Source organism: Talpa occidentalis, unplaced genomic scaffold (genome assembly GCF_014898055.3).
Source record: "Talpa occidentalis isolate TD23 unplaced genomic scaffold, MPIMG_talOcc4v2.1 talOcc4.15, whole genome shotgun sequence".
Taxonomy (NCBI): Eukaryota; Metazoa; Chordata; class Mammalia; order Eulipotyphla; family Talpidae; genus Talpa; species Talpa occidentalis.
In genome coordinates this window covers 33,034,717-33,054,141 of record NW_023601543.1, presented here as the reverse complement: position 1 = coordinate 33,054,141, position 19,425 = coordinate 33,034,717, and the positions used below count along the sequence as shown (strand labels likewise).

General features: G+C 42.7%; 2 protein-coding genes across 3 annotated transcripts in view; both read left to right on the top strand.

Moving 5' to 3' along the window:
- Nucleotides 1–5,971: 5,971 nt before the first annotated feature.
- On the top strand, nt 5,972–17,406 carry TMEM35A (transmembrane protein 35A). The gene is made up of 2 exons (XM_037512992.2): nt 5,972–6,224; nt 15,742–17,406. Exons 1-2 carry the CDS (start codon nt 6,105–6,107, stop codon nt 16,141–16,143), a joined length of 522 nt encoding a protein of 173 aa, XP_037368889.1. The 5' UTR covers nt 5,972–6,104; the 3' UTR covers nt 16,144–17,406.
- Nucleotides 17,407–19,040: 1,634 nt separating this feature from the next.
- The window catches only part of CENPI (centromere protein I), a 38,323-nt gene continuing 37,938 nt past the window's right edge, over nt 19,041–19,425 (top strand). The window contains exon 1 of one of the 2 annotated variants that reach the window (XM_037512205.2): nt 19,041–19,119. The gene's annotated coding sequence lies outside the window, so the exon portion shown is untranslated. The other variant, XM_054695646.1, reaches the window with a different exon arrangement.

The following is a 19,425-nucleotide window of genomic DNA, read 5'->3' as shown; positions in this document are numbered from 1 at the left end:
AACATACATTTGAGGAGGAGCAAACCTGTACTCCCAAACATATACAGTGTATTAAATCAATGTTACCTCGGTCCTCCCCGGTGGCGCAGTGGTTGAGAGCGGGGTTGCGAAGCTGCCCGCAGCCTCTGCAGCACCGGTTTGGTCCCCCAGCCACCGGAGGAGGGTCCCACATGGCGCGCAGACCTCTCCTGCCGCCCGCTGCTCCCCTCAGCAGTGTACTTCGGTCCTTCTGCCTGCTCTGCTCCCCGCACTGCTCTGGCTCTGGTGAATTCTCTCACCCTCCCACACTTCTGACTGTACCCAGTGCTTGTATAAATAAATAAATAAATAAATGTTACCTCAATTAAAAAAAAAAAAGAAACTATAGACAAATGCTTGATCTTGAGATTGTAAGGAACTTTCTGAGCATATAAGTAATGGGAAAAGTCATAAACATATCACGAGATTTGACTCCATTAAACTTATTGACAAACACAAACTGGGAAAAGTAAAACATGACTCATGTCAGCATGATATAAAGAAAGACCTCTTATGAATCAATCAAAACCACCAATACACAAAATAAAATGCAAAAAACATAAACAGTAAGATATACATATAACTAATACATATAAAAAATTTTCTAACACACTAATGAATGAAATACAAAATTTGAAATGCATAAAATTGCTAGATGAAAACCACTGAAATTCTCAATGTAAATCTGATATGGTGATGTCTACATTCGCCTATATTGCTGATGGAACAGTAAATTTCCTCTGGAAAACACATTAGTAATATGTATCAAGAATCTTTTAAATATTCATATCTTTTAAATGAATTAAAGCAGCAGCAGCAACAAACTGTGCAACAACAATGGCTTAAGTTGAATGCCCCAACAGGTAATGGCCCTACTCTAGACTTGGAGAACTGCTTCACTCCTTGCCTGGATTCCTCATTCATAAAATGGAGAGAAGTAATAGCACTAATCTGGGGATGCATGCTTGCAAGTTACTTAGCATATGTTCTAGTATCCTCTAAATGATAAGTAAATGCTAGCTATTATTAAATATATATGCAAAAAATTTGTAATTCTGAACCATTAAAGGAATTTATCCTAAGGAAAAATGCAGGAATTCAAATACATATATATGTATATCAATACAACAATATGCATCACATATTTATTTACAGAAACAAAACCATGAAAGCAACATCAATATCAACAGGAGAGTAGTTAAATGAATTATAATACATTCAAATAATGCTGAAGTATTTTACAGTTATTTAAGAGAGATTATATTTCTGGATAGCCTAATGACATGGGAAAATATTACAAGTAAAAAGAAGCAGGGTATAAAATTGATTCTATGGCAGGATCAATTTTTGAAAAATTCATTTATATACATTTTGTAAACAGAGAGGTATTCAAGAGAAGGGTCTATTAAAAATATCAATTGATCAAAATATTAACAAGGTTTATTTCTCCAAATTGGGATCATGAGATATTTTTTCCTTGTATATTTATTCCTTGTATTATTCAGTATCTTATATATTTTGTGAGGACTATTTATTATTCTTTTCATGTAATTTGAAAGGAAAAAGTCTATATGTATGTCATTAAATATATATACGTATGTATATATATGGATCAGTTGTTTAATTTTGTGAATGGACTTCCCTAAGTGCTCATTTTACTGCCATATTCAACCTAGACATTTGGATAAACATTTCATTTTGGCTTATTCTTCCCAGTCTTTATGTATAAAGAAATTCTTTATTTTCTAACAAATTGTATCTCCATTATACAAGAAGCCCTTTGGGAGCAGGGCCCCTGCCTCATTGGTCCGTATATTCCTTCATGCCTCCTTCACTTGTATGCACATTGGAGACACTCAGTAATTTGCAGGATGAATCAAAATCAGAAGAGTCTACATTCTTCCACCAGAAAAGTCAAATGATAGCTAAATCTTTTAAAAAATGCTTTATATTAAATTTACTTTCTTAGTTTGTTCAATAAATGGTGCTGGGAAAACTGGGTCACTACATGCAAAAGAATGAAGCTTGACCACTACCTCACACCATACACAAAAATCAACTCAAAATGGATTAAAGAACTAGACATAAGACCTGAAACCATAAAATATATAGAAGGAAATATAGGCAAAACACTACGTGATTTGCACATCAAAGACATCTTTACAGACACATCACCCAAAGCAGTGATAGTGAAGGCAAAGATAAACAGCTGGGACTACATCAAATTAAAGAGTTTCTGCACAGCAAAAGAGACAATAACCAAAACAAAGAGAAACCCCACCGACTGGGAGAACATTTTTGCAAACAACACTAATGATAAATAACTGATCACAAAAATCTGCAAAGAGCTGATGAGACTCACCAACAACAAAGAAAATAATCCAGTGGAAAAATGGGCAGAAGAGCTAAAAAGAAACTTCTCTGAACTTACTGAAGAGAAAATGCAAATGGCCAACAGGCATATGAAAAAATGTTCAACATCACTTGTAATCAGGGAAATGCAAATCAAAACTACCATGAGATACCATCTCACACCAGTGAGAATGGCACATATTAAAAAAACTAGCAACAACAAATGTTGGCGAGGGTGTGGAGAAAAAGGAGCTCTTCTGCACTGTTGGTGGGAGTGCAAACTGGTCCAACCACTATGGAGAGCTGTGTGGAGATTTCTTGACCTACTAAACATAGAGCTTCCATAGGATCCAGCAATTCCACTCCTAGGTATTTACCCAAAGGACACAGAAACATCAATTCCAAAGAACACCTGCACCCCTATGTTTATAGCAGCACTATTTACAATAGCTAAGCTTTGGAAACAGCCCAAATGCCCAAAAATAGATGACTGGATCAAGAAGATGTGGTACATATACACCATGGAATATTACTCAGCATTCAAAAAAGATAAACACGCAATTTGCAGCAACATGGATGGCGCTGGAAGGGATCATGCTCAGCGAAATAAGCCAGAAAGAAAAAGAAAAATACCGGATGGTCTCACTCATAGCAGGAATCTAGAAAACTTAAATAAGGGACCAGGAAAATGAATAACTATAAGAGAGTGAAAATCAAAATCAACAAAAAACTATGAAACAGAGACACTTTTTGGGGGGTGGGGGGCAGGAGGGGAGGGAGTTGGGTCAGAATGGGTGGGTTGCAATTGTATGGGGAATATAAAAATAAAATTTATTATTTTTAAAAAAATAAATAAATAAATTTACTTTCTTACATGGTTGTTAATTTTCGGACAGTATTTGATTTCTCCCCTCAAGTGGAGTCCCTGTTGTTCTCCCGCCACAATAGCACTCTGCTCCATGTCCACCGTTCTTGTGCAGCTCCCTTCCTGTTCTCACCCCTTTCCCTCCTTCTCCCCTGTGGTATGCCTCACACCTATGGTGAGCTTGCAAGTTTTATCTTTTTCCTGACCCTTCGGTTTCTCCATATTCCACATATAAGTGAAACCATCCAATATTTCCTTTTCCTTCTGACTTTTTTCACTTAGTGTAATCCCTTCTAGCTCCATCCACCTTTCTGCAAATGGCATGAGTCTACCCGAAGGGCACAAAAACATTAATTCAAAAGGAAACCTGCACTCCTATGTTTGTTGCAGCACTATTTACAGTAGCCAAGATATGGAAACAACCTAAATGCACCTAAACAGATGAATAGATCAAGAAGACATGGAACAATACATAATGGAATACCACTCAGCCATTAAAAAGATAACTAAATCTTATGTTACTCCCAGGAGTATTTACATTTACACTCATCAATTTTCCCCAACAAAGATTATCAGGATTTTATCAGTATTTGTGTTTTACACAAGGCACTGTAGGTACTATGGGGCATAAGTAGATATTGTTCCCTACCATTTATTTTATTTTTGCATTTAACCAAAATAGTTTACTTGAAGATATATATAGAGAGATATAGATATAGATATAGATATAGATATAGATATATAGATATTGATATAGATAGTTTCTTCTGCTTAAGCTATGTTTTTTAATTGAGGTAATATTGGTTTATAACACTGTATATGATTCAGATGGATAGAATCACACCTCTCCAGACGTATGTTAACACCCCACATCCAACACCTACCTTTTACATGCTTATAACCAAAGCCAATTGTGTAGGGGATTGGAAGGCAGAAGAAGCAAGAAGAGAATTACATCATTTGAGGTATTATTATATATAGACACTACATTAGACAATTACTTACATGGAATTTTTAAAACAAATCTTTGTGGCAGAATCTTCATCCACATTTTATAAATGAAATAATAGAGGCTCCAATTAAGTGTCTAATCTAAGTTCACAGATTTAGTGTCAGGGCTGGGGTTTAAACCCTGGGCCTTTTGGGTCTGACTGTAGGACTGTTTTTATCTCCTTAATGAATACTACCTCTCAATAAGTATGTGCCCCCATGTACGTGTGTTTAATTACTGAACTAAACCATATCATGGTAAGTGCCATACTAAGGATGTAAAAATGTTAAAAAGAAAATCTGTAAAGAATGGTTAAGAACCTGGGCTTTGGAAATTACTCCCTCAGTTTGAATTCTGGCTCTCCATTTACTAGCTATCTCCTCTTGGGCAGCTTACTTAATTTCCCTGTGCCTCATTGTCCCATCCATAAAATGGGAGCTCAGGCTTAGCTCACAATGTTATTATAAAGATTAAATGAGCTAAGAAAACTAGAGGGCAGAGTCCATCACTCCATGATAGATGGCTGATAAATGTTGGGTATTGTTCTAGGAAATCAGAGGAGAGAGAAATTATCTCCACCTGGTAATGGATCAGGGCCGGCTTTATGCAGGTGACATTGAAGAGAAGATTGGGTGTAAATGAAGAGCAGCAGAGTCCAGAGTCCGGAAGGGAATGACCAAGGGCAGGGGAGGTGGGGAAGCTCAGGTGTGTGGACTGAGTAATAGGCCTTGAGGCTGTTAGGGGGAAAAGGATGTCCTAAAGCTAATTCCATAGGGGCTTTGTGGACTCCACCCCCACCCCAGGCCAAAGCCAAAGACACTGGGAACTCCAAATCCCATCACCACCAAAGGGAAGGTGGCTGGGACCTGAGGGTGGGGTTAAGCAACCAGGTTGGTATAAAGCCAGACAAGTAGGCTTTGGAGGGGGGGGGGTTCCCCCCATTTTGGCTCTCTGCCAGCTCGCAGTGTCCGGCCAGCTCTGAGAGTTCCTTTGGGTTTCCAGGTCGGCGGATCGGGTAGGACGCATTAAAGACTTTATTTCCCTATTTTCTCCCTGAGTTGTACATTTCCTCAGTTCCCTTTCCCTTGTAAATAAACCTTTTATTAACCTTTTGTGTGTGCCTGTAGTGGAGTATTCATAAGTCCCTTGTAAGCGCGCGGGTGAGGACCCACAGCCAGGAACCCGTTCAATATCGGGGCTGCCCTACAACAAGGCCACAGAGTTATTGGAAGATAAACTTTCCAAGAGAGACAGAGGTCAATGCATGGAAGGTCTTGAAAGCCAAATTTCAAACTCTGGCATTAGTAAAAGTTTTTGAGGAAGACCAAATTAAAACCTTCTTTGACAGCAATCGTCCTTTCCCCCTAACAAAGTGAGACAAATTTGCAGTTTTATCTTTGAACTTTACCAACTGCAGAAACCAGCAACTCTGAGGACAAATGTTTTGATGGAGGGAAGGAAGAGAAGAGAGAGGTGGGGGAGGGAGAGAATGAATAAGTGGAAGGTGATGGAGATGAGAAGTGGGAGGAAAGTCTCCCCTAATTCCACATTCCGGAGCATCTCCTTGAACTTAACCTACCCATGCCCCCAACGAAGAGGCAGTTCCCACCTCAGTTCAGGGCTCCGCTTAACTTCGATACTATGCTCTGGGCCAGTGAGGAGCAAGGGTAGGGCATTAGGACCCAGCGATTGTTGTAGTGAGAGAGGTTGAATCTCGATCTCTCAATTTTTCTCTCGAGCTCCCTCCTCTCCTTTGTCATTCTAGCTGCCTGCTGCCTCCGCGGCGTCCCTCTTGCTCCCTCTGTGTTAACTGCTTGCGCCGTAGACAGACAGAGTGCGCAAAACAGAAGGATTAGTTGGGACCTGCCTTGGTGACCCATGGCATCCCCCAGAACCATAACTGTCGTGGCCCTTTCGGTGGCCCTGGGACTCTTCTTTGTTTTCATGGGGACTATCAAGTTGACCCCCAGGCTCAGCAAGGATGCCTACACTGAGATGGTAAGTGAAGCTGTCGGGTGATGAGGAGCGCACCCCCAAGGGATTGCGAGGACCTCTCCCCTTCTTTCCTTCTCCGTCCTGGGTCCCAGCCCCTTAAACCCGACCCCCACCCTGGACCGTCCCTTCTCCCCAACAACTTTGCAGTTCGGTAGGAGCAGCTGGGCAAGAAAGATTTCGTTTGTGGGCTATGCCCGGAGCAACTGTTCAGGGGCCGCTGAATGCCAGTTGGGGGAGGGGTTGCTCAGTGAGTGCCCCCCCATACCCCCAAGTAAACCAGAAGGCTGAGACCTGCGTAACACCTGTCAGTGTCAGGAGCCCTCCCCTCCTTCCAGCACACCCAAAGTGCGGGCTCCAGTCTGCAAGTCGGGTGGCTTCCTTGGAGCTGAGAGTTTACCAAACTGGAGAGTTTATTTATCTTTGAGAAGAACAAAGGGGAACGAGCTAAGGGAGAAGGGGTTACTAAAAAGAGCAATTTTTAGGGGCGGGAAAGGTATCCCACAACCCAGGCGGAGAGCCGATGGTATTCCCCAGCAGCCTGGTTGTGCTTCGGTATCCTTGAGACAAAGCACTCTTAGCCCAAATAAAGGTCACTGAGCGCTTGCTCCCTGGCACCCCCCCCCAAAGGAGAGCTGGATGTTTTGTTTTATTTTATTCTGTTTGTAGGCTAATCTGCAAAATCTGCAAAGTCTGTCTTTTCTCTCCTGCCAAACAGTCCATAACCCCCCACCCTGACTCCTGTGGATGCCCAGGGCCTGGCCCTCTGCAGGTTTTCCCCTCTGCAGAGTTGGAATCACCGAAGGTGACTGGCCAAAACATCTCTGCAACCTGGGGGCTGGGCTGCTCTCCCCAGTTGGGCGTGAAGAGGACTTGCTCTTATGCTGTGAAGTACTAGGAGATAGCAGTGGATGTTTCCAGCACTTTCTGTCGCTTGTCTCTTCCCCTGTCACTTTGCTCTTCATTTCCCCGCCCCAGATGAAGGGAACCTGCTTCTCACTGCCTTTGCCAGACTGCCAGGAATGGGAGGGAGCCTATTACTGGGCTGTCAAGGTCAAGAAGGAATAGAGTTAAGGGGAGGACCTGGAAGAGAAAGAGAAAAGAGGCAAGAGAGACTCCGTAGGGCTGAGGCTAGGAAGAATAACCCCACACGTTGACAGGAATAAATGGCTCTCCTGGAGGCACTGCAGAGCTTTCCAGGGCACCTCAACATGAGCTGCAAATGGATGGAGACTGCAAATTGTAGATGCTCAGAAATGTTTGTAGGCAGCTCTGGCTTCGGGAGCTCTCAGGGTTTGAGCTAGTGCTTTCCATGTCTCTCTCACCACAGGATCACCCTGGGGTGGGGGAGGGTAGCTGGGACTCAAGGGCCTAGGTCTAGCCTCAGTGGCAAATCATAATGTGCTTCTCCTGCTTCTTTCCCCTCCTCCCAGCATGTTTGACCAGATGGAATTAAAATCAGGTCAAAATGTGTATAGGAGACAGCCTGCAATGGGGAGGGGAGAAGAGGTGGGGGAGCGAAAGCCACCAAAGGGCTTGAAGAGGTAGGACAGAGGGGCAGGGTGGAGGGGGAATACTACTACAATTATGTCTTGGTGGTAGCAGTTTTGTGTTAGATATAGATAAATGAATATGCTCCTGCTTTTCTTCGCTTTTCTTCACTTTTCATATATGCATATGTTTATAGATTTGTGTGTGAGCGCATGAGATATTTTTAAGCTTTGCCTTTCCTTAGGGACATAACACCCTTCTTCAGTATATTCTCTGCTCCCCACACCCTGCTAAGCTGCTTTAGAGGCCCCCCCAAGATGCACCCTAAGTACAGTGTTAGGCTCTGCAGGCAATCCAACTAAGATGGAGTCACCGGGAAGCTTCCTACCAGCTTGGCAGGAGCTCACGAGGAGGACCAGCCAAATGGGTTTACAGTAGGCTTCTCCTAGGGAGTGAGCTGTCTGTTGCAGTCTAATGAAAGGTAGAAGAAACAAATATGAAGATTTCATATCCTACAAATGAGCAATCTTAAATAGAGATAACCTAATACAGTAGTACAGAACCAGTGTGTGTGTGTGTGTGTGTGTGTGTGTATGTGTACGCACAATTCTGTGCTTCTGTGCTCAGAGGCAGCTGGAGGGAACTGAAGAACTATATCTGCATGGGAGGCAGACTTCACAGTAGTATGAAGCTTGAGAAGGATTTTCAGACCACTCTTTTCCAGGATCCTCTCCTACATGGAGCATTTTACAGAGGCTGGAGATGACAGTCCAACATAGGGCTCACTGCACAGGACCTGGGCTGGCCCAGTTTTATTATTCAACCTGTAGGAATCAAGGTCTAGTCCAAATCAGGTGCTCAATTTATGTTTGTTGAATGTACAGGTTAGTCATTGTAGCCTTATCTTGGCTGGTCACCACCCTTCAGATTTCTCTGGTGGACTCTTGCATTTTACAGTTCAAGAACCATTTCTTGCTTCTTAGATGGGGGCTATAGCCCCTCAGGACCCTAACCCTAGACCTGCTTGGATGATTATCTGGGATTTTCTGTATTCCATTTAGGAGTATAGGCATGTATTCACTGCAGTGGTTTTTCTTAGATGATCTCAAAGTGTTGCTGTTGCTGCTGTAAGATAACTTGTTATTGAAAACATCTCTGTGGGCTCAATTCATTTTATTAGTTATTCTTATTTTATTAATGAATAAATTGAAGCAGAGTAAGTTTAATGACTTTTCCAAGAATGTAGAGTAAGCTGCTGTTGGAGCAGAGATTATAAACCAAGCCTGTGACTCAGTACTCTTGGTAGAGGAGTCATTAATGGTTACAACTGCTTTTTGGGGAATGTCAGAACTTGATTCTTGAAAATATCTGGCACATTCTTGCTCCCTTTTTATACCATTTCAATTGCCCTTGTCCATATTTTGGGGTGTTATTTTACTTTGAAACCAAAGTAAATTTTTCAAATTTGAATTTTTTTGTTATTAATTTTTGCTTTTACTGTCAATTATGTTTTCTTATTCTAAAACCATTAGTGGTATGCCTAGGTGTTATCCCCTCCATGGGATCCACTGCTAAAATCCAAACACATGACTGTGAACTTCTTTCCTGGCTCTACTGAGGAAGCCAGGAAAGCTAAGTGGAAAGACTATAATTGTATAGGCTTGGGTTTGAGTCCTGCCATTTTTGGTGCCTCAGTTTCCTCACCTGCAAAATGAGTATAATAATACCTACTTCAGAGGTTGTTGTAAATATTGATTGAGATGATATATGGAAGAGTATGGTACAGTGTTTGCAGGTAGTGATATTAAAATACACTCAATGAGGTGACGGTGAAATATGTATTATGCAGTGGTCTCCCAGCTAATTTAAGTGGCCAGTTTAAGGAGTTGAAATCAGGCATTTAAAAGAGGAAGATGCTATTTTCATATTCCTTTTATACAATCAGCTAATATGAAAGTGCCACACTTGCTGCTGGGTAATGCCCAGTGGATCTCATACAGAACTTCCAGAATAAGCCCATTTGGTGTGCGTCACCCCATACCTCCTCCAGATTGAACAAGTGTCACTATAGAAGACTCGAAAGCCCACAGGAATTCACCCGGCCAAACCACTGCCTTGACTAAATGCCTTCATTAATTCACTTGAAATTGGGAGACAGTGCTTACAAATGCTGCTAAGCAATTTCCTGTGAGGTGACAGGCAACATGTGAATGGTTGACTTGCTCTAAATTTGGTATTCAGCTCTTCTGTAACAGTGACTGTGTCCAGTAAGCACAAGAGGTCAGATATGAAATGGTTAGAAAACACCAGAATCCTGTCACAATGAAGTCAGAGATTTTGGCCCTGGGGAAAAGAAGGCAGGAGTTCCCCTCTTTGCATTCCCTCATAGGGAATGTCAATTTGATTGATTTGCTCACCGATAGTTAAATGCCCGCCTGTCTGTGTAACCCTAGGAAAACACTCCAGATGTTTGGGCAGTTTATTTAATGTCCATCTTTTATGCTTCTAATCATTGCCATTAATTGCTTTCCAATAGGTAATAGGATAGTAATTCATTGATGCTTCATACCCTCTGAGGTGGTAAAACACATCTATTCCCTCAGAAGAAACTGACCCAGAGATGTGAGGTACCTCTGCTCAGCTCACACAACCTAACCTACATTGCAGTTTATGGCAGGGAGCTTGTAGCTTCTCGGTGGCCATCAGCTTTGCTAGTTTCGGATGATTGACAGAAGTCAGACTCTTGTGCTCTAAGATGTGATAGGGGAGGGGCAGACTTTGGTTAGTAGGACCAGGTTTGTCAGTGTCCTCTTTAGGAGGGCATTAGGACAGTGCAAATTAGAACTGCTTAAAAGGTTTTTATCATTCACATGGATATCTGTCAGTTAACACGTGATGGCTTTGTATTGCATTTAAGAAGTGATCTATGATTCACATGTGGCTTTTTTCCCTACAGAGATTCAGTAAAATCATATTTGAGTCAGTAAATTTTGGAGCACTTACGTAGGCTTTATGGTCTAAGATAGTAACCAGGATGAGATTTTTAGCCAAAATATATTTTTGTCAGTGCCCTCTTCTGCTTTCATATTGCTTTTTCCCTACACATTTTATTGAAGTACAACATATATTCTGAGACAACAGGCACCTAGTGTACAGCTCAAGGAATTTTCGAAATACTGCCATGGAATCAGCAGGCATATCAAGAAATGGAACGGGACTAGCACCCTGAAAACTCCCCTCATGGCCCCTCCCAGCTACTACCTCCTCACGGGTAATTACTATCCCGACTTCTCACAACATCAGTTAATTGTACCTGTTTTTGAATTTTAAATAAGTGGAATTATACAGTACCTTAGCCAAATTATTTTTTCTTTTACCTAATTGGCATAAGTGAACTAAAGTGAACCAAACCATTTACCTCTGTTCCCATTTTGTCCTATTAGCTGACTTGGATTCGTTATTAATTGTAATCGAAGATGAATATTATTAGACAGTTTTGAGCTGTTCTAATTTAATGTCATTAATATGAAATCATGGAGCCTGGAGTTTTGTGAAGAATAAATGATGAAAAATAAAGAGGGGCCTCCCTGGTGGCGCAGCGGTTGAGCGCTGGGTTGCAAAGCTGCCTGCAGCCTCTGCAGCGCCGGTTCGATCCCCAGCTGCTCCCCAGCCACCGGAGGAGGGTCCCACATGGCACACAGACCTCTCCTGCCGCCCGCTGCTCCCTTCAGCAGTGTACTTCGGTCCTTCTGCCTGCTGCTCCCTGCTCTGGCTCTGGTGAATTCTCTCACCCTCCAGCCCTTCTGACTGTACCCAGTGCTTGTATAAATAAATAAACAAATAAATAAGTCTTTAAAAAAATAAAAAAAATAAAGAGGTGTGACTAAAGAAAAAGACTAAAGAAAGAGGGGTGCTTTTGACTCTCAATCGCATCTCTTACCTCAAGAATGAACCTACTTGATTCATCGCTGTTGTCATTAAAATAATTACTGTGGCTTGCAAATGCATGGATTTCTAATTGTGTGATTCATTAATGATAAAATGCAGAAGTGTGTGGCCCTTGGCTGATGTTACCTGTTTTATCTGATGCCATGATTCTTTGACTAAATCTCCAAAATATTCATTTGATTACAAAAGGGGAGACTGAGGTACTAAACTACTTAGCCATTTTCTCCAAGTCATTTAGGGGGCAAAGTTAAAATTGGAGGGCCTCCCCGGTGGCGCAAGGGGTTAAGCACAGCACTATGAAATTATCCCCAGTCACTGCAGCACAACTTAGATCCCCGGCCAGGGAGCTACCTACCCACTCAGTGCAGCAGATCTCTCCTGACTCTCCCGCTGCTCCCTCAGCAGTGTATTTCAGTCAGTCTGCCTGTTCTGTTCCCCACTCTGTCTCTGGTGAATCCTCTCACGCCCCCCCCCCCACCTCTGGCCTACACCCCAGTTCTTGTATACATAAATAAATAAATCTTAAAGATTTATTTATTAAAAAAAGTTAAAATTGGAATTTAGGTTATCTTAGGAGTTCCAGCCCAGAGTTATTGCTGGATGAGGGTCTTTGATTAAATGGTTTTGCAATATTTGACTAAACCCTCCTCTTTCTTGCTTCTTTTCCCTGCATGCGAACTATGGTTGCAATGGTAAGGAAACAGATCTAATAAAGTGCCAGAGACTTTTTTGGAGAGTGAGTCAGTCAACTCTCTTTATTCTTACTATCAGCACCATTAAAGTCTTTAGAGACCTGTTTACTATAGACTCAAGACACAGTGACCTTCTATTGTTAGAATCGAGGTGGCCCAAACCAAGCTTTGATGGGTTTGGCAGTAGGCTCCTTTGACATCTCCATCCTCCTCCAGAAGAGAAACAATAAGGGACTTCCTATGATGTGAAGACTCCATCCAAGTTTAGTCCCATCTGTAACAACCTAAGCAGTGCTTTTCTGGAGTCCTGCAGCATAGATGTTTTCTGTACCTACTCAGTTTTGAACTAAAGATTTATGAAATGGTTTATCCTCCTGCAGTTTCCTTTTGAGAAAAGGAGGAAAGAGGTAACTAACTGCTGCATAAAAATATCCACAGTGGCAGTTTAAGAGGTTAGATAAATTGAAAAAGTAATAGGGAGTTAGGTCAAATGGGGAAGAAAAAAGATCAAGTAGAACCTGATTTAAGACCTGGAATTTGGCCCCAGGCTACAGATTCTACTATAGTATAGATAACAATCTATTCTTTTTTTTTTTTTAAGTTTTTTTTTTTAATTTTATAGAGGCATGTTTATTTATTTATGTATTTATTTATTTGCTTGTTTTGTTTATACATGCACTGGGTACAGTCAGAAGCGCGGGAGGGTGAGAGAATTCACCAGAGCCAGAGCGGGGAGCAGAGCAGGCAGAAGGAGCGAAGTACACTGCTGAGGGGAGCAGCGGGCGGCAGGAGAGGTCTGTCGCGCCATGTGGGACCCTCCTCCGGTGGCTGGGGAGCAGCCGGGGATCTAACCGGTGCCGCAGAGGCTGCGGGCAGGTCCGCAAACCAGTGCTCAACCGCTGCGCCACCGGGGAGGCCCGATAACAATCTATTCTTGAATGATGAGTGATTAGCCCTAGCCAAAAAGGGAGCATTTCCAGAAGTCATTCAGCCAGCATTTGGAAGTCTTCCCCCACCTCCAATTATGTTTATTGAGGTCAAGTAGGTTTAAATCTTTGTATCTGCTCCGAGGTTTATATGCTCAAACCTATATAAACATATTGACTCCAACTGACTCTAAGAAACTCATTTTGCCTCCTGTGTGCATCATATCACAAGCTTACACTTAGGATTTACGAATTCCCTCTTGGGAAGCTTTATATTGCTAATTAGAAATGGTCCTTACTTAAAACTGTCAAGGAAGTCTCTTGGGTCCAGATTTCTTTCCCTAGTTCCCATTGTGCAGACGGGGAGAGAGTGCAGGTGGCATCTAGGTTAATGGTGAGAGGAAACCCAGAGGCTTCTCCCCTACCACCAGGTGCTCTGCTGTAGGTCTGGCTCAGTCCAGCTCATGGTTCTACTCTGCCTACTAGTCAACCTCTCCTAATTTTCTTCTGAAGATACCTGAATTAACCTACAATGGGACAAGAAAGAATGACTAGCTTTGTGTTTCCTTACATGCTCATGAACATGGTAGAGACAGTTTCAAGGGGAAATTTTAAATAAAGACAGGATCTGACATGGTCTGTATTAGAAAGAGGTGACTTAGGGTGGGTCAGGAATATTATTTACCTTGATCAATGAGTGGTTTTGGTGCCTTAGTTCCAGTCCTGCTCAGGAGAATGAACCAACCTCAGAGAGGTCAAATTGTTACAGAGCAAGATGAGGGGCACTCTGGGACCCCTAAACCTGCATGCTCTAAATGGATTCTGCCATCCACTGCATAAAGACAAACATACTCTTAATGTGTAAGGCCTTCAATAGAAAATAAGTTTAATATAATTAATACAATTACTGTGCAATAAAGAGAAGAGAAAGAAGATAGTTTAAAATAGTTGCCAATGAAACACCCAAAGTTACCCGTCCCCTCATGGGTATATGCTCAGCCAAACAGGGTTGACCCAAAGCAGGGCCACTGAGGCCTGAAAGCTTGCCACAAGTCTAAGGGACCTTCTGGTGGAGACCCATAAGAAAGGGGCATACGGGGCCAGGGTAGTCTGGAAGGAAAAGAGCAAAAGCAAGATCCAAGTCAAGATCAAGGCTGCCATTGGCAGCCTCCCCTTGGGTCTCTCACCCATGTCTCTGTCTCTTTCAAGTGTCTCCTTCCATGTCCCACAAATTCCTGGTACAAGTCCAGGCTCAAGCAGCACAACTATCGAGCAGGGTCGAGCAGCATTTCACTAAACTATCACTCTTATAACAATCCTCTTAAAGGATTGTTTCATGCCACTCACGGTAATAATTCTATGAAATAAAGGTACATTCACTAGTCCAGAAGTCAGAAAAGTGACTTAATATTTGTTCCAAACCTACAGTGTGTGAGCACTATTCTAAGTGCCAGAAGCTTCTGATTGGTCAAGTATTCTTTGATTATCTCACTGAACATCAGACTGATTTTTGTCTCACTATATTTTTTTTTTTTTTTTTTTTTTTTTTAAATTTTCTAGAGGCATGTCTTATTTATTTATTTATTATTTGTTTGTTTGTTTGGTTTATACATGCACTGGGTACAGTCAGAAGCGCGGGAGGGTGAGAGAATTCACCAGAGCCAGAGCAGGGAGCAGAGCAGGCAGAAGGACCGAAGTACACTGCTGAGGGGAGCAGCGGGCGGCAGGAGAGGTCTACGCGCCATGTGGGACCCTCCTCTGGTGGCCGGGGAGCAACCGGGGATCGAACCGGCGCCGCAGAGGCCGCGGTAGCTTCGCAACCCAGCGCTCAAACCGCTGCGCCACCGGGGAGGCCCTGTCTCACTATATTTTAAAGATATATAAGGGTTAACATTTGCCTACATTTTTATTTCTCTATTTGCCCAGCATGCTCTTTTCTTTTTTATTTGTACAAATTCCACAAACATAAACTCCAGTTCAGCTCTTTTTCTGAAGTCTCACAGATTCCAAAAATTGAGGAAATTCAATTTAGTCTTAGCCATCCTGGGTCTGTGACTTGTTTCCATTTTGTTGATATTCATATGCATTAGGGTTTGGACAACGCAGGCCTTGGGGGATGTGGATGTGGCTAGTCCCTACCAGTTTTTATGGATACAATAAATTTTCTTTTAAATTATTAACGTTGCTTATGATTAAAAATCAGAAAAAAATTTCAACTATGCAGCCAAATTGTCTTACCTTTTGTGCTGTTCCTAAGGTTTCAATCACTGGGATGGCAGCAGTTGCTTTCCTCTTTTCTTATCCTATTAACACAGCTTTACCTTACAGAATGCAGTAAAAAAATGAGACATCCTTGCAGGTGTGGAAAAGAATGGCAGGGAAGGAAGGAGGCCTTCCTTGTGTTATCTTCAATCCAATGTTAAAATCATGATTAACACAGCCATTTCCTATGGTATTCCACTCTAGAAACGTGCCTACAAGAGCTATGTTCGCGCGCTCCCGCTGCTGAAGAAGTTGGGGATCAATTCCATTCTCCTCCGCAAAAGCATTGGTGCTCTGGAGGTGGCCTGCGGCATCGTCATGACCCTTGTGCCTGGACGCCCCAAAGATGTGGCCAACTTCTTCCTCCTCTTGCTGGTGTTGGCCGTGCTCTTCTTCCACCAGCTGGTGGGTGATCCTCTCAAACGCTATGCCCATGCCCTGGTGTTCGGAATCCTGCTCACCTGCCGCCTGCTGATTGCCCGAAAACCGGAAGACCGGTCTTCTGAGAAGAAGCCCTCGCCCAGGAATCTGGGGAAAGCAGGAAGTGCTGAGGAGCAGCCCTCCTTATACGAGAAGGCCCCTCAGGGCAAAATGAAGTTGTCCTAGGAAAGCAGACGTGCAAAAAGTGGACCTTCCAGCCAGTTGCCTCCATGATACCCAGGAAGATGTCAGTGTGTGTTTTTCATTTGATTTATTTATCTTGAGGGAAAGAGAAAAATGTAAGCTGCAAGTTCATGGCCCTTTGGCTTGTGTCCGCCTATACCCTAAAATGACCTCCTCACGTAGACATGTGTGCACCACCTTTAATCACTCTGGACCAATTCTCACATCTTGCTGCATGTACATGTATACGGCTAACTATTGAAGTGTTTTTTTGTGAGATGGACTCCAGCAAGCATGTGACTGTGAGATTACGTACGTGTGAGAAAATGTATTTATTGTGTGTGTGCTCGCGCACATGCACACAGATATGCACGTGCGGAGGAGAAAGCTCTGATCTTGAACTAATCCTACATAGGTACCCTTCCCTTTGTAGATGGTTGCTAGTGAAGGCAGAATACAATAAACCTCCTATAAAGAGAATCCTACTCCTGGTATAAATACGGGATACAGTCCCATGAGGTAGGGGGGAATCCTTCAAGAAATTAAGCTGAAAACCACTTTAGGAAAAAGTTCCTTCAATTTGAGACACTGACTTATCTGGGAAATGAATTAGCCTCTACTTTGACCGTTGTTTCAATTTTAAATACTCCACAGTGAGTTTAACTGAAGCAAGGGATATATGAAACCAATAATTAAGTATTCAAGTGATTAAATTAAAAGGTATCACCTTGCCACTGTCCAGGCCCAATTTACTAAGCTCTTTTACTCACAGTTTGAAACTGAAGTATAAATTTGTTACCAGGCATCTCTTTTGGATTTTCTTCAGCCAAAAGCTGCCTCACTTCCACCGCTCTCAGCAGCTAACCAGGATTTGGCAGCTGCTCCACTGTTACCATTGGAGGGAGCAGGGATTAGTCCTGTTAAAAGTCTGTGAATCTCAAAAGCTAGCTGTTCTCTTAAGTCATCTGAAATTTGACAGAGGAGCTGTATCCAGTGTTTCTCAGCCAAACAGATTCACTACTCCTATTGAATCTTCACTGAACTTTGCTAGTGTAAGCTGATCCAGGTTACACGCCCCCCCAAGGGGTTTCTCCTCTATACCTCTTTATCATCCCGTTGGGTGGAGTTTAGTTTAGGAGGGGGAAGGACTCTTGAAATGGGTTAGTTGGATTGGGCAGTATGAGAATTTGCTTTCTTCATTGCATACTGCTGTTTCTCCTTGTTAGATGTGCTTTGATGGTTTTAATATTATTGTGCCAGGGATGGGGAAAGGGGTGGGGGTATTATGTGTGTGGGGAGTATAATTTATTGTGTTTTCTTCAGTGTCATTGTTCTTGTTAATTGGTACTTCTGTCTTATTTAGCTCATTCTTTCAAAATAAAAATTTTTGAAATTTGGAGGAAACTGGACAAATAATGAAAATCTGGAAAGAAAGGCTCATAACGAGGAATTCATGTTGTTTTTTTTTTTGAGTCTGGATGAGAGAGAAGAAAGCTAAGGGGGAGTGCAATCACTGAATATACCATTGTGGTTACTAACTTTCCCGTCTCATTTAAGTTCACTCATACTTCTGTGATGTCAGCACATAGGCCAGAAAACCATAGAATTAGGATCTCAATACAAAAATTTCCAAGTTAATTATTCACTAGGTAATGCTGAGGGAAAATGGAAGAATGATTTCTGGAAAAAAAAAACCTGCAGTTATATTAAATAAAGGTGAACCACAGTCTTTCACTATATATGTGCCCACAAAGTGGCACAAGTCCACTGCCACAGACTTGTCACATTTAGGCAAGTTATTTCACCACTCTGGGCGTCAGATTCATCATCTGCAAAGAAGAAAGGAAATGAAAACTTAAAATCCCCTGCAAATTTACATTTTAGTCTATGAAATGATTAAAAGTATGAAAAATGACTCGAGAAAATGTCGGTTTTACTAGATAGGAAGAGCAGGTATTATATGCAATTCTCATGTGTGGTTAAGAGTTGCCTCAAGTACTTTGAAAACATAAATATAAGATGTGGTAAATGTCACTTCTGCTGTAGTCTTTTCCAAACCCATCAACTTAATCTTTGATTCTTCATCTTTCTGTAAGATTGCAAAATTTCCTCTATAGTATACTGTTAAAATATCTTTTGACCTCCCCCCAAATCAGTGGAAGTTGTTAAATTTATCAGAAATTTGTTCTGATTTCTACTCTAGTAAGTGGTTAAACTAGGAACTAAGCTCAGGTCTCACGCCCTTTTTGCTGTTTTAATGAATTTCTTTAAGATCCATTGATTGCTCAAGATTAGGAATCTTAACATGCTCCTCGTCAGCTACATGCAAGGTGCCACATCAAACTGAAGACACCTGTTTCTAGCAAATCCTGGTAGGTAGGCGCGCCCCTCCTCGGTAAAAGGAGGCAGATCAGCTACACTTTCCTCCCATCCCTAGCTTAACAAGGGGAAAGTGACAGCTTCAGAAGTCATAAACCTTTTTATCTTCGTCTCTCCCCCAGCATGGGAGAAGTAGCCTTTACTGGGAAGTTCGCAGTTTTATATTTTCCTACGAAGTCCCGACAGCTGAGGTCAATCTGAACAAAATGATCACTATAATTGACCTTGTTAAATTCTAGACTCGAGCCATTCATTGCCCCGTTTTACGCAAAATGACGAATGCGAACATTATTAGAACGGAGCACCAGCTAGCCAATCAGTCAGCTCCAGCAGCAACGGCCCACTGGCCGCGCGTCCCGGCTCGGGCGGGAGGGGCTGGCAGTTCTCCGGAATTCGATCTGCGTCAGCGACGGCGCGCGCACCCGCCTCCTCGCGCCATTGAGCTGCAATGCAACCAATCAGGCTTCGGCACAGAGAGAAGCTCCGCCCAATCACCGCCTGGGTCTCCGCGGAAGCGCATGCGCGGGGTGGGGCCGGCTTTTTTGAATTCGGGAAGCGGTGTTCCAACCGTGCAGATTCAGGGACCAAGGAGTGTTCTAGGTGAGGTACTTTTCAACTCCGCGCGAAATGGGGCCTTGGAGTGCGGAGGGCATCTTCTGACGTCTGAGCAGGGCTGTTCTGCCAGGTGTGGCTGAGGCCGGGTTTTCCTCAACCGGGGAATCTGCCCCGGGGGGGGGGGAGGGTCAGTTGTCGGGGACAAATTTACTCCTTGCTCTGGCAGGCTAGGAAAGGGGTTCCTTGGGAAGCGTCATGGATGGGGTCAGAAGCTGCTGGCCCGCCAACCCTCCTTTCGTTTGTAGAACCTTAGGACCTCAGCTCTAAACCTGGAACTTCCCAATGGGCAGG

What these genes read in the sequence shown, in the direction of transcription:
- TMEM35A (XM_037512992.2), top strand. Translation starts at nt 6,105, where the DNA reads ATGGCATCCCCCAGAACCATAACTGTCGTGGCCCTTTCGGTGGCCCTG. An exon ending in AGGATGCCTACACTGAGATG is followed by an intron (nt 6,225 to 15,741) that starts GTAAGTGAAGCT and finishes ATTCCACTCTAG; the next exon opens with AAACGTGCCTACAAGAGCTA.